General features: G+C 38.3%; 1 protein-coding gene across 1 annotated transcript in view; it reads left to right on the top strand.

Annotated features, from left to right (window-relative positions):
• The window catches only part of CRB1 (crumbs cell polarity complex component 1), a 144,779-nt gene that overhangs the window by 84,588 nt on the left and 44,347 nt on the right, over positions 1-15,844 (top strand). Inside the window, 1 exon segment of the mRNA XM_087890052.1 lies at positions 14,073-15,020. Coding sequence (XP_087746178.1) covers positions 14,073-15,020 — 948 coding nt within the window.

Genomic DNA, 15,844 nt, shown 5'->3' with positions numbered 1-15,844 from the left:
TATTAAAACTATCACTTTCTACCTTGCTAGCTCTTAGACTATATTATAACATGATTTGACAATGAGATTATGTAAACCTAGCCAGTTTTACATATTATATATACACATTGCACTTCTGCAATACACAATTCTCACAAACCACTGAACTGTTTTCTCCAGCTGCTGTATCCCTGGGCAAGATTTAAAGGTAGGAGCAGTTTCACACTAGACAGCACAATGGATGTACATGCCTATCTCAATTAGAGTGAACAAGAAACAGCCAACAAGCGACAAGATACACAGACCTTTTCACAGCAGATTGGATGTTGCCCAAGCCCTCTGTGTAATTGTATTCAATTGCATGCAAGTGAGCATGCTTTAAAACCTTAAGTGTTTTCAAAAGTGAAAATGAATTTTCTTACCAATCTTGGTACAAGATCTTCATTCCAATGGATTTTGAGCTTACACATCTCACGAAAGCAGACAAAAGGCACTGTATCAAACAAAGCAGGGTTATTTTGAATTTCTTTGTCATGTCGTGAATCCCTTTCCCAGGACTAAATTATATTTTATATTTTATTTTCTCTTAACTGCTCCTGCATATTTTCACCAACCATTATCTTTACATTCCGCTATACAAATATCTTTGAGAGTTCAAATTGCTTCATTTTCTCTGCATCTCAACCCATCCTCCTAATATACTCTGAAATGTTGGGGAGTCCTTTGGCCAGATGTGACTAACAGCAGGAAGTGACAACAGGAAAGAAGAAAAGGGAGGATCCTACCATGTAAGCAATTTATTCTAGTTGTAGCCATGACTGCAATTCAATTCCAAAATAACTTCATGCCATCACACAGTCAGAAATACATTAAGAAACTCAGAGTGAAACAATGTCAAGTTTATCGTGACTGTCAACAAAATAGATGAAATGTCAGTAGTGACTGTTTTAACATTAACATATAACATTAATGTATAACATATTTTTTTTATTTTGCATTGTCATTAATTGTAAACTTTTCTGAGATATATGAGAAGCTGTTGAGGGTAAAACTGCCCTCAGCAAAGTGGTGCAATGGACCAGACAGCGAATAGATACGTTGCTGAGCACATTGTAAGCCGCCCTGAGTCTTCGGAGAAGGGCGGCATATAAATCAAAAAAAAATTTTTTTAAAAAAAATTTAAACACACAGATACTCACAGACTCTGAACGTTTAAAGAAAAATAAACAGTCTTTACTTGTAGTAAAAAACAAAGTTGGCTTCTCAAAACAAAGATAACACTTCTTCAAATAATCACGGTTCAACACAAAAACATAGTTTGCTTACAATTCCAGTTCTCTTCAGTAACATAGACACAGTTCCTTTCAGCAGTTCAACCTTCTAATAGCAGGAGCAGAAGTGAATGAACTTCCTGCCTTCTTTTATGTCTGCTTAGCACAGCCAATTAGTCATCTTGTAGCAGTTAAAGTTACAGAACATAGTTTTCTATATATTACCTACCCAACCGTAGGATAAGCATCCAACAGAAGCAATACAGACAAATTAAATAAATAGGTACACTCATCTAAGAAAACAAAATTAAAGCAGCCATTTGTCTTACTTTTTCCAAGATAAAGAACTAGATTCTGAGTTGACTTGACTTCAAATTCACACATTGCTTTCCCCCCACATTTCTTAATGATTCTGCCCTTTTTCTGTTGTGTTGTGTCTGTTCTTTAAAATGTATATTTCACTTTAATTCCTGTTATATCATGAATTTTTACGGGTGGTACACTGATTAACAGTACAAGAGTCTTCTATGAGGAAGAAACAACCCAAATTCTGGATATGTAAGCTTACATTAATCAGGAGTCTTTTTATAAACATAACTTGCACCAGGCAATATGGTCTCCTTCAACACCAGATATATCTAAAGATGCCTGTTGATGACCATCAAGTACAATTTAGTGTAATTTGAAAAGAAATAGGAAGCTGGCATGCTGCCACAAAGGAAAGCACCAGACTTCAATATTGTTTCTAGTCCATTTTTAAGCTGCAGAGGCATGTTAAAATAAAAAAGACACACACACACACACACACACACACACACACACAGAGAGAGAGAGAGAGAGAGAGAGAGAGAGAGAGAGAGAGAGAGAGAGGGAGGGAGGGAGAGAGAGAGAGAGAGAGAGATGCCTAAATCAAGATTAGAACTCATAATTTCCTTGTTTCTAACCTGGTGCCTTGACCACTACACTGAATTGATTCTCAAATACATATAGCTTAAAGCAAAAATGTGAGCTGAGGTGATAGGAAGCATCATGGAAAGCTGCAGAGGATGATAAAAAGCAACCTCTCCAATTAGCCACCTGGTCAATAAGTCTTTCGTTACAGACCATACTTATTTATTTATTTTTAATTATTTATGTCCCACCTTTATTATTTTTAAAAATAACTCAAAGCGGTGAACATATTCAATACACCTTCCTCCTCCTATTTTCCCACAACAACGCTGTGCAGCAGGTTGGGCTGAGAGAGTCACCCAGCTGGCTCTGATGGCTAAGGCGGAATTTGGACTCACATTCTCCTGCTTTCTAACCTGGTGCTTAACCACTAGACCAAACTGGCTTTTATAACATCACAAACTTGTGGCAGCCATTCTATGAAAAGGCAGCTCTCTCCCCACAATCCCACCATTGTGAGAAAATCCACAGTTTAATCTCCTCATTCCTGATGTATTCCTAGCATTTAAACTTGTAAAGTTATAAACATATATCAAGTAAGAGACTATTATCTCAAGCATCTGAGTCATCACTCAGAATGAAATCGTGTTAAATTTAATGGGGCTTAGGCCTAGGTTAAAAAAAAACACCTTGTGGCATTTCAGGCTAAAGTAGCAATTCTATGGACTAAGGAGTAGATTCCCAATGAATTTAGCAGCATTCCACAGAACTAGAACCCATTCCACAGAAAAAAATTACTCTCTTATATTATGCTAGGCACAACAAGCACAATGTGATGAGCAATACTATTCTAATTGGATTGCTTATGGTCAAGTACAAGACAGTTAAAACGGGATATCTAGCCTAAAGTATAATAAAAGAAATATATAGCTTCTGAAGTGTAGGCCTGACGTTAAATAGATATATGTTTCTCCTGACTTTATTGTTTTCCCAGCTCTATTTCCAACAGTTCCTCCATGCATTAAAAAAAAATGTTCCGATGGAAATCTGCATGTACTTTTCCACAGGCACATTTCCTAATCTCTCTCAAAATATATAGATAAATGCACATATGCTCACACGCTTTTTCATAACAGGTCTGTTTTGTTACTTCTGAAATTTTTATCAGTTTATCAGAATATAAAATGCAAAGAAAATGAAAATAATGAGAAACTAGGGGAGGAAAAGGGGGAAAGGAAAAAGTGGGGGGGTCAAAGGTGGGGGGAAAGGCATTGACTTCTGACTATTTGTAGCACAGTAGAAGCTAATAACATCACAGCCTCCACTTTTACTTTTAGACAATAATATATACTTGCCATTTCTATAACAACAAACCTATCTAATCAGCAAAATCAAAGTTTTTTATTCCCACCAGAAGCACAAAATCCAGAAGTGGTTTCCAATGAAAACAAAATTAGATATGTTCTATTTATTTTTTTTAATAAAGCAATCAATTTAACCATCATAATGGGTCTGTTTTTGACAGAGTACTGTGTATATGTTTTTCCTTCCATCCAGCAGTTGAGGTAAATGGTTGGGAAATGATTGCTGATTCTTATAGAAAATTGTATGCTTATGCCCTGAAATATAAGGGTTAATTATCATTATTTTAGCCTGACTGGTTTACTTCCTTGCTCACTCGACTTTTCTCCAGCCCCCATGAAAGTTCATTTCCTTTTTTTCAGCAAAGAGCAATTATCACTTGACAATTAGTGACAGATGTGGTAACATCTGAATTTTCATGATTATTCAATAAAATTTGATGTAGCACTTCAGAATGAACAAGCCTTTGAATATACTGAGCCTTAAAGTATGCTGTTGCTTATTCATTATATTTTCAAAAAGGAACATATAAGGTATAAGGTGCTAAAATTGTGTAGGAAATTACAGTGAAATACTTTCTGTGTGTAGGAGGAGTGTTTTTAAAGCCATTCCTATTGAGTTCAATAGAATCTACTTTCATGGGATTAATTTATCAGAGTGCCCCTTTGCTTATTTTTCCTTTCCAAACTATACTTTTAAACAAACTATTTATACACATCTGTTTCCAGGGGTTTATAGAAGCTAAAACAGCAAAAATATAAAAGGATCTTAGCTACTGATAAAGCAGTAGATTTGCATCGATTTTGGACCTTCAAGTAGAACAAGAAAAATTTCTGGAGTTTCCAGTCAAACTAGACAGATTATATAAAAGGCAACTCCCTATAATCCTTACTGGATTATAATATTAAAAACCTGTGCTCACTTTCTTAACAATAAGCCTCTGTAAAACTGTACTGCTTATTTAGAAGCATGCAAATACACCTGCATTTTACTCTAGGCCACACTAGAAACAAGAACCGGCAATGTCTAAATATCATATATTTTATAAGGCAATATAGATCTTTGGATCCAGTTTCAAAAGATGCTTCATAGCAGCTGTGTCTGTTCCCACAATATGTTTTTAATAAGACAAAATTTATAAGAGCAATACTGCTCTAAACTCAGGATCCGAAGAGTCTAGAAAACCATTACAGAGTATACAGTGAAATCTTGAGTTTCCAGATTTTCAGGGGGTTGGCAAAATGTTTGCAATGGATACAGGTCTGCTGGCGGAGGAACATAGCAACCATTGGATCACTGATCAATGTTGCTGCTGATAGGCCATCCCACATCCCATTTCATTCTATAGTTCACTATATTCCCAGCCGTCTGCCCTACCCCTTGTCCTGAGAGCTCAACTGCCTATCTGCTTACCTGCCCTCCCAGCCTTGGCTTCTATGCTGTATAAAAATTGGTGATAGACTTCATCTGGCCCGCAGACTGTAGTTTGCCAACTCCTGCCTTAATATACCAGATTCCACAAGCAGTGGGCTACATTTCCACAGCAGTTTGCATCATGTAATATAGCATCATGCAAGTGACACATTGTTTAAAGAAAAGTGCCGTCACACATATTATATAAAATAATACAAATGGCATCATTACAGAAATGATGTATATTACCGTGATCATCTTACTCTGCAATTCAATAGGATTCTGTGCATAATCCTCCTCCCCTAATGAATCTGTTACATCAGGGGTTCTCAACCTGAGGGGGCCGCAGTGTTGTCACAGGGGGTCCGTGAAGGCTTGAAAAAAAATGTTATTATTTAAATCTTCAGCTAAGTCTTGGGGGTTCGTGGCCACAAAAGGTATTTAAAAGTGATGAAGAAAAGCTTGAGAACCACTGTGTTATATCATAGTTCTGCAATGTAGTTTCTTTGACATCAGATCCACTGCAGTCACTCCACTTGAAAAACTACTCAGAAAAGATCTGTCTTATTAACCAGCCAGCACTTAGAAGTTATGTCCTGTCCTGTACAACAAGTCAGTCTTTTCCAGGCCAGTGGCCTTCAGATGTGTTCCATTACGTTCACTTTGCATGTTCAGGTAGCTTCAGCAGGTAACAGTACTATATTTGACTAGTGATGGAATGCATTGGAAAAACATTATATGTCTTAGCTATTGACACACTTCCCAGAAAAGTACATCACTGCTAAATTATTGTCCAAAATTAACATCCAGGTATGCTTGGAATCGCACCCAAACATATAACACATAGTCGTTGCGTAAGCACCATAATGAGATTTATGTTAAGCTTACTTATCTGGCTGCATTGTCAATCTGCACTGGCAAAACAAGCCTATTAACAGACCCTCCAAGTCCTCGTTTTGCAATGGATAAATGCATGTCCCATGGAAATTGCTAATAGAGGAATCACATCTACTGTGGGGGAAAATGATTGGAGCTAGGATACCAACTTGGGGTCTTTTAATGGCAATGATCACAGGTATTTTTTTTTTCCTTTTCATTCTAAGTTGTTTTTAACTCACTGTTATCTGAAACTTACAATTTGAAAATCAGTTTGCTTCTAATGTAACAGAATATATTTTGAAAAACTATGGAAAAATAATGCTAATTTTTATTTTTCTGAAACCTAAGAATTAGTATGCATGTGAACTATTGAAGGAACCGGTTATGTGGAATGTACATGGGTTAGCTTAGATATCATGAAATTAAACATCTAAATGAATTGCCAAAAGAAAATATTATTTGTAAATAGAATAAAAATAGATTATGATTCAAATCATTTGGGGGGGAGAAGTGTGGAGTATGAGAACTACAGAATGCTACAGAAAGAATGAAATACCTAAACTACAGAAATTTTATACATAGATAGATTGGTTGTTTTTCTATATAAGAACATGCAGAAAATTCTGATTAGCAGATGCCTATAATGGCTGAAAACAATGAATGTCTTGAAAACGTAATTTGTAATAACTTGTAATACCTTTCTACAGAAGTCTTTCTATGGAACTAATTTATAGGTCTCTCAGTGTATTTGTATTACATTCAGTGGTTCCATAAATATTTCTTAATCCTTTTAACATAATGACAGTGGCCTTTTCTTCCAGTAAAGCAATAAGAATTATTATCTACATAATATACAAGAAGAGTTTGCAGAGGCATCCATGAAAACCTAAAGTAGATGTATACATTTGTTTTCCCAGTTAAACATTAGATTTAAAATGAAGCACATGAACTAAAAATGCAATACATGCTTTCTATTAATTAGTAATATATTTTCTATGTCCCTTCCTAGTAAATCATTGCTACTATCTTCCTTAATTGTATGTAGAAACATGTTATTTAACAAATTAATAAAATACATACAATTAAAAAGAAGCAAAAATTAACTTGTCATGTATTCTTCAGGTTTTCAGATCAACTGGGCTTTACTCAGTAGTAAATATTCAAATGAGCAGCAGATGTTCTTATCAGCATACGGACATATAAAATATATTAGTGTGACTATTGTGGGGTTGTGTAATATTCAGATTCCCATTTCACAAACTATGGATAGTGATATTCAATGGTTCATTTATTATTTCTCTACTCTACCTTAAAGAGTCTCAGCCCTACAAAGTAAACCAAACTAAGACGTTAAAGTCAAATAGATCACGACTACTTTTATTATATCAGCCATAGCAGCAGAATTTTGCAAATCTGAATGTGCTCTCCACCCCACCCCCTCTTCCTTCGTTTATCTTCGTGTGAACTAAGGAAGAGCTTGCCTGAGAAGGTTTCTCAAGTTATTTCCTTGGCCCAGGCTTAAGCTCCTCTTACCTGACCTTTGCCTTGGTAGCAGCTTTACTTCCCATCCTTCAAGGCCATTCTCTCTGCTCTCTACAAACAGAAAGCGAAAAAGAAAAAAAAAAGTCAAATAATGTTAGGACTGCGAATTGCATAACTAATGGACGAATAGGCAGCCAACTGTCTAAAGCTAGAATTGCCACTATTTTCTCCAATTACAGATCTTTAAATTCAGTGTGGAAGAGGAGGCAACCTCGGTGAATCTTCTTTCCCTGCCCCCCTTTTTCTCTCCCTTCCTTTCTTTTCTGTACACAACATTGGGGCATCTGCATACAAGAAGTGGGAGATATTATCCAGAGAACTATGGGGAAAAGACCAGTAAGGCCTATTGTGGTTTATTCTGATGATTAGACAGGATAGATTATAGAAAGAAGAGAGTTACCCGTATTTTTCGGAGTATAAGATGCACAGGAGTATAAGACGCACCTTAGTTTTTAAGGAGGAAAATAAGAAAAAAGCTGATTGGCAGGTGGATCGGCCTCCCGGAATACCCCCAATCAGCTGTTCCCAGAAGTGAATTTTAGCAACAGGTTCCTTGGTTGTGAGCTCTGTGCCTTGCTTTTCTTTTTTGCTTTTTTTTCTGCCTCTGAAACTTCTGAAACTTTGTTTCAGAAAAAACTTTCTTTCCTGCCTCTGAAAGCCTCCGAAACAGAGCTTTTCTGAAGCTCTGTTTGGGGGCTTTTTTTCTGAAGCTTCATTTCTGATGTTTTTTTCAGAACCCTGAAACCTCCATTTGAGAAGCTGGGCGGGGCTACATTGGAGTATAAGACGCACCCACATTTTCACCCTCTTTTTGGGGGGGGAAAAGGTGCGTTTTATACTCCGAAAAATACGGTATGTGGTAACGATAAAATCTCATTTTCTGTTCTGCCCTCTCTTAGTTTTTTTCTTCCCTCAACTGTATCCTGATGTTTTATTTCTAAGTTGCTCTAGACTGTAGATTAAATTGTCAAATGTCTGGTTCTTGTAGTACCCTATTTTCAACAGCAGAATGTAAACCAGAGTTATATATAAAACAGACGGGAAATATTCTAGGTTTTTAATATAACTATTCAATTGCATCTGTCCCCTGCAAATTAAAAAAAAAAAAAAGAGCAGAGACCATTTTGGCATTCAATATGAAAAACATAGATGCTTTTGTAACTATTAATGATTTTCTTATCTCAGTGCCTCAAAATTCTGTAAATTTGGAAAGTTCACAGCTATTGTGAGCCCTGTTGAGTTTTAAAGACTGAGTGGCTGTGGCTTCCGGCATCCCGATATAGTCAGCAGGTGCCATCGCTGACTATTGGGGGTGAATCCTTGCCCCCCACAGAGAGGGCTCGCAATCTGGGCATCTTCCGGGACGCATAGCTGTCTTTAGAAGAGCATATGACGGCCGTGGCCAGGGGGGCCTTTTATCAGGTTCACCTGATTCGCCAGTTGCAGCCCTTTCTGGATCGGGATGCCTTGCGCACAGTCACTCACGCCCTTGTCACCTCCCGGCTGGACTATTGTAATGCTCTCTACATGGGGCTCCCCTTGAAGAGCACTCGGAGGCTCCAGCTGGTCCAGAATGGGGCCGCGTGGGTGGTTATGGGCGCAACTCATTGTGCCCACATGACATCCCTCCTGTGCGAGCTGCACTGGCTCCCAGTGGTCTTCCGGGTGCGATTCAAGGTGTTGGTCACCACCTTTAAAGCGCTCCATGGCATGGGACCCGGGTACCTTCGAGACTGACTTCTGCCACCAATAACCTCCCACCGGCCAGTTCGCTCCCACAGAGAGGGTCTCCTCAGGGTACCATCAGCCAAGTTATGTTGGCTGGCGACACCCAGGGGGAGGGCCTTCTCTGTGGGAGTCCCAGCCCTGTGGAATGAACTGCCCCTGGAAATGCGTAAGATCTCCGACCTCCGGGTATTTCGTTGTGCACTCAAGACCCTGTTGTTCCGCCAGGCTGGGCTATCAACATAACAATTTTAAATTGGGTTTTAAATTCCTGGGGTTTTAAATTGAGCCAAATTCATTTAATAATTTTAAACTATTTTAACTGATGTTGTCTTGTGTTTTTAATAGGCTGTACACCGCCCTGAGTCCTTTGGGAGAAGGGCAGTATAGAAATAAAATTATTCTATTCTATTCTATTAAATGTTGATTCATTTAATTTGCAAATACTCATACACCTGTCCCCCATCATGTCTGCTTGTGTCTGTATGCATGCATATAATACTGTAAAAAATATAATTCTCCTGGTGACAATACAGTCATATCCATGTCATTTCCTAGGAAACAGTATGAACACTCACTAACACTGTCTTCTTTTCAGATGCTTTCTAGGTATCTGGTATGTCTCCATCATTGTTCAAACCAGGCCTAATTTTGCTTAGCTCTAAGCCCTGGTCAGGTATATCATAAACATGTTTATTTTAGAATTTCATTGTTTTGGTCCTGAGCAGATAGATCTGAGCTGGAATCTGAGCAGCTTCACAGCAAGTCAGACCATCTGAGCTCACTATTTCTATAGTGACCTCAAGCGGCTCTCCAGGTTTCAGACAGATGTTTGATACTTGAAAACGTTTGAGCTGCAATTTAGGAACATCTGTATATTAATTATACAGTCTGCCACTGAACTGCAACCTTTCCTTACATTCAAAAGCAAAGGCATGCAGGTAGTTCTCCACTTACAACCACTCATTTAGTGACCTTCTGAAGTTACAATAGCATTGAAAAAAGTGACTTACAACCATTGCACATCCCCAACTTTGATTTTGGGGTTTACTGATTAGATAGGTTTGTTGTTACAGAAATAACTATTATGTAAAAGTAAAAAGTTGTTATTATCTTATTCTACTGCACCAAAAGGAGTTAGAAGTCAAAGCCTTTTCTTTCTTTTTCCCCCCTTTCCAGTGGTGGGTTCCTCCCAGTTCGTCCCGGTTCCACCGAGCCGGTAGCAGTGACAATATGACATCACCAAACCGGTTCTGCCCCCCCTCCCGCCCCCCCACCCCTTGTGTTATTCTTACCTTTTATTTGGCCCCACCCCCAATCTATTGCTGCCTCCTGAGTCCCAGCTGATCGGCTAGAAGGAAAAAAACTGTTTAAACTCTTGCCACGGGGCTTCAAAGGGCTGCCCTACAGCTGATCAGTGTTAAAAGGCAGTGTGGTGGTAGACCGGTGCTTCCAAAAATAAATGAGTAGACTGGTGCCTGCAAAAATAAATGGGTAGACCAGTGCCTCCAAAAACAAATGAGTAGACCAGTGCCTCCAAAAACAAATGAGTAGACCGGTACAGCTCTCCAAGCAGTTAAAAGCCTGGTAGACCAGTACCTCTGCTAAATCCTGAAGAATTGTCACATGACCATCAAGCCACACCCACAAAATAAGCCACGCCCACAGAACCGGTAGTAAAAAAAAATTAGAACCCACCCCTGCCCCTTTCCCTACACTTCTCCCTTCCCTTCTCTCTCCCTTATTTTCCTACTATTGTCTTCTGCATTTTTGTATTTTATATTATAAATTAATTTTTAAAAATTGCACATCCCCACAGTCACATGATCAAAAGTCAGATGCTTGGCAGCCAGTTCACATTTACAATGGTTGCAGCATGCCAGGGTCATGTGATCACTATCTGCAACCTTTCCAGTAGGCTTCCAGCAAAATCAATAGGGGAATCTGGATTCACTTAATGGCTGTATGATTTACTAAACAACTGCAGTGTTTTCCTTAATAATAACCATGACTTAACCATCTTGCTTAGCAATGAAAATTCTGGTTTCATTTGTGGTCATAAATCAAGAACTACCTATAAAGCATTATTCTATAGAGGGAGTATACCAGGGTGTATCAAGTATTATTAAGAGGGATCAGTTCCTATAAGCGTTCCTTCATTGTTTGCCAGAATACGAATGTCGAAGTGAGATGAAGTGAGACTCATTAAAAGCCAATACAAAAATTCTTACATTTTCTTCATTTGTCTTAGAGGCATTGAAGTGCTCATTGTGTTCATGCATGGTAGAGGGTTTTGGTTTTGTCCTGTTTTTAAACATTTTCTTATGTGCAGGCTGTTTAAAAGAAACAAGCAAACCTTACTGATACTTCATATATTAACTCTGTCTTAGCAAATGTGTTTTACTGCATTGGCACGTTTGATTACTTCTCATAATTGAGAAGCGTGTCACTTAATTTAAAAGGTGGAAAGGAAATGTACTGACTTTACAAACGAGTTCCTGGAACTGTTTCCTATCAGACATATTTGCAAACACATCAAATAATATGCCGCTTCATTCATTGCTGTCTTGCGACTCAAGGAAGTCATTTGCACTGGGAGAAATGAATGTAAAATGGATAAATAATGTTTCCTTCCTAATACAGAGACACTTCTTGGCTTTTTCGTGCAGCTTCTTCTAGGCCAGATGCAAGAAAATGGGTAAAACCGTCCCTGAATGAATTTGCTTTACTAGGCAGATCCCCACAAACTTATATGAATCTTAAGATAATTTTACAGAATGTGAGCAGATGGGGAGCATTAAACCCCGACATAGACATGACCAGGTGAACTGAAATTACTTATTTGTAAGTCACTCTGTATGGCTGGTTTTGCATTGACATCAAGTCCCTGACTGTAGCGTATGACTATCAACTCTGTCAAGAGCCTTGGTGGCGCAGCAGACTAAAGTGCTATTAAGTAGCACCAGCTGCCTGCAATTACTGCAAGTTCAAATCTCACCAGGCTCAAGGTTGACTCAGCCTTCCATCCTTCCGAGGTTGGTAAAATGAGGACCAGGATTGTGGAGGCAATAAGCTGACTTTGTATAAAAAAAGAACACCGCTTTGGGGGGGGGCGGGCGAAAGCCCTACTAAGCAGGTATATACAAAAGTAGGAAGGCTATTGCTTAACGCATTGTAAGCCGCCCTGAGTCTCCGGAGAAGGGCGGCATATAAATCGAACCAATAAATAAACTTGCTTACAGGTTATCCTTTAAGCAGATGCCTGGGTAGTGAAGTATTTGTATAGCACATCCATTTATTTATTTATTTATTTATTTATTAGATTTTTATACCGCCCCCTCTCCCGAAGGACTCGGGGCGGTGAACAGCCAAAGTTAAAAACATACAATATAAACAATTAAAAATACGTTTAAAACAGAATTAAATCTAAAATGGCTCCCCAATTTAAAATGCCTTACCCATACCCCTATAAAAAGACGAATTTAAAATTTAAAAATTTAAAATTTCCACATTTAAAAAGGGGGAAGATTTAGGCCAGGCCAGCTTGATAAAATAGAAAGGTCTTAAGCGCGCGGCGGAAGGTGCGCAGATCCGGGATCCTACGTATCTCCGGGGGGAGCTCGTTCCAAATCCATGGCTAACTACTGGTGGAGAGAGAGCCATTTGTGGCAAGGATGAATTTAGTTTATCCTGCAAAAAAAGATACAGCACTAATCTCAGCATCTGCAGTAAAAAAGATACCAGAAAACCAGACTGATTTTAACCAGAGCGATTTTAACTGTAAATCTTTATTATATTGAAAGGAAAGAAAGCAAGAGTCAGCCTACTGGACAGAAATATTGGTAGCTGTGTTAAACGCATGAACTCTAGAGTGGGATTTAGTATAGATTAAGAAGAATAGACTTAGTGCTGGCTGAAGAACAGTTAATTACAAAGTGGTGCGAAAGTCTTTGAAAACAGCAGCTGGCTGCCATGGAGAGCATTCCTAGAATGGAAAAGTGAGGGACACCTTTCTTTTATTCTCATTGCATCTTAAAACTCCCAAAATATCTCCATGCCTTTAAGAAGTCATAACTGTTGGATGGGAGATCCTGCCCCTGTACTGTATCCTGTACTGATGCTAAACGAAAACATGGCCTCTCTTTTTCATCCATCTGAGCCAGTAACTACAGATTCTGACTCTTCCTGTACAGTTGGATCCCCACCCCCCCACCCCCTGTGCAAGATTACTAAACAATTTCTGAGTGGTATGAACTCTCGCTAGGATGATCTGTCTGAATCATCCTCCTCAATATGAAATATCACATTTAATGTAATCTGGGCAGGCCACCAGCCTTTTTGTTTCCATTTAAATAGACTGAATGTCTCTGCAATGGCCTCCACCTTTTTCCCCTCTGTCTTTAGTCCCTTCTATCTTTAGTCTTTAGTCCTTTATATCCTTTTTGTATATATTGCAGTTGGGCCTGAAGTCATAGAGAGCTGGATTATGACTAAGTATTATATGCAAAGGATCAAAAGCTTAACAAAGCTGGAAGAGTATGGGAACCAATAATTACACTAGTTGAGATAAAGCCTCCATTACTCCTTTTCTGCCTTCCTAGTCTGAGGATGTAGCTATCCCATTATCAAAGAAGAGCTCAAAATCAAAAGGCAATTGTTCTATATTTCTTCAGTTTCCTAGACACTGGCATTAATGACTTCAGACAAAGCCAAGAGTTAGCAGCAAGCAGAAGCAGAGCTAAGGGATCACTCTTCTTTTCTTCTTAAAGCTCCAGCTGAGGATAAGTCACTATGTTCCAGATGAATGTGTAGGTTTCTTTTCTTTTAACATTTTGCCCTCACGTATCATTTTCCTCATACACAGAATAATGAAATTATTGATATATATCATGTTGCTTTGTAATTTGAATATCTATCTATCTACTGTATCTATCTATATCTATATCTATATCTGTAAAGTGGGTATGTTAAATAATCCAATTCCATTTTTTATTTTTTATTTTTTGGCAGGCATTCACTGTGAAGATGACATCAACGAATGTCACATGAACCCTTGTCAGAATGGAGGGATCTGTGAAAATTCTCTTGGAAGTTATACCTGTCATTGTCTCACTGGAGAGAAAGATGGGATTTTTTACGGTGGTCAGAACTGTACAGAAATCCTCTTTGGCTGTGTTCAACATACATGTCAGAATGGGGGATTGTGTATTCCTCATTTAAGAAATGGACAACATAGATTTAACTGCATATGTTCAGCTGGCTACACAGGAATTCACTGTGAAACCACAACAATGTTGTCTTTTCAGGGAAATGGGTATCTTCAGGTAAACAGCATTGCAGCCTCCTCTGAGGACTATTTTTATAGCATAAACCTTAGTTTTTTGACTGTTCAGCCAACAACTTTGATATTTTACCGAGGGGACAAAGATACATTTGTGAAGCTGGAGTTACAGAATGGCTGTTTATACTTATCTATGCAAGTCAACAATCAGCTGAAGGCCTTTTTACATATAGCCTATAATGTCAATGATGGTGAATGGCATTCAGTGGAGGTCACCATAGCCAGAGCAGTAACACTGAAGTTACACAAGAGCTCTTGCACAGAATCATGTCTTAGTCAGACTGCTGCCATAGTAGATAGCAGGCAGGCAGTGATTGCTTTTCAAAACATATTTTTGGGTGGCTTGCCAGTAAGGAATAATGGCTCTCTACTAAATATCTACAGTACACATTCTGCACCTTCATTTGTAGGCTGCCTTCAGGACGTAGAAGTGGATTTCAGCATTATTATCCCAGAGAATTTATCATCTGACACATTTTTAAATGTCAAATCAGGCTGTGTTAAAAAAGATTGGTGTGAGTACCAGCCTTGTCAAAATAAGGGGCGTTGCAACAATTTATGGCTGAATTATCAATGTGATTGCTACCGGCCTTATGCTGGGCCAAACTGTGCTACAGGTAAGAACATTTCAACATCTCAAAATTAGGATGCTTCATTATAATTGAAATTGTATTATCAATCAGTATTTTTCAAGCTATGTTCTGAAGAAGTCTAGGTCCAACTAAGGGATCCCCTTGGACCCAATTTCACTTGAACAATCAATATTTCTACCAGAAGAGCTTTGCCTCTTGATCAGGGCTTCTTGGAATTGTGTTTAATTTAAACTAACAATTTCCACAGCCTCAGAAAGTTTGTAAACCTCTATTGTAAGCCTGCTGTAGAGAGACTGCAGAGCAGTGGTGGGTTGTGAACTGGTAGTAAAGGTAAGTAGAACCCACCCCTGCTGCAGAGTAACATGGTAATTGAAAATGCCTTAGTTAAAGGGATGGCAGCATGGCATTTCCACTATATTTGTCTTAATATAACCCATGCCTGTACAGAGTGATACAGGCATGGGTTATATTAATACAAATTAATATACTGCCTCTCTTTTACATCCATCTTGGCCATATCAATACCTCTACCTTGAATTCATCAACAATTAGCCACAATCAGTTCAGGCTATTTGTCTATGTGATATGTACATTAATGAATGAAAATGGAAAGGTACTGTTTTACTCTTTTATGGATTTTTTTTTTACATCTGCAACCTAATATACTGAGTCAAACTTTTGCATAACTGAGGAAAGGCCACCAAAAATTCACATGAGACCCATATACTTCAGATATTCTCGAAGACATGAGATGTACATGCATACTTGGTTCAAATACGTTCTCACTGAAGAAGCTTTCCTAAAAAGTCATTGTCACTCATTACTCTGTGGAATATCTTTAACTTTAT

Source organism: Pantherophis guttatus, chromosome 3 (genome assembly GCF_059756535.1).
Source record: "Pantherophis guttatus breed Tessera chromosome 3, ASM5975653v1, whole genome shotgun sequence".
Taxonomy (NCBI): domain Eukaryota; kingdom Metazoa; phylum Chordata; class Lepidosauria; order Squamata; family Colubridae; genus Pantherophis; species Pantherophis guttatus.
This window is presented reverse-complemented; position numbering and strand designations above follow the sequence as displayed.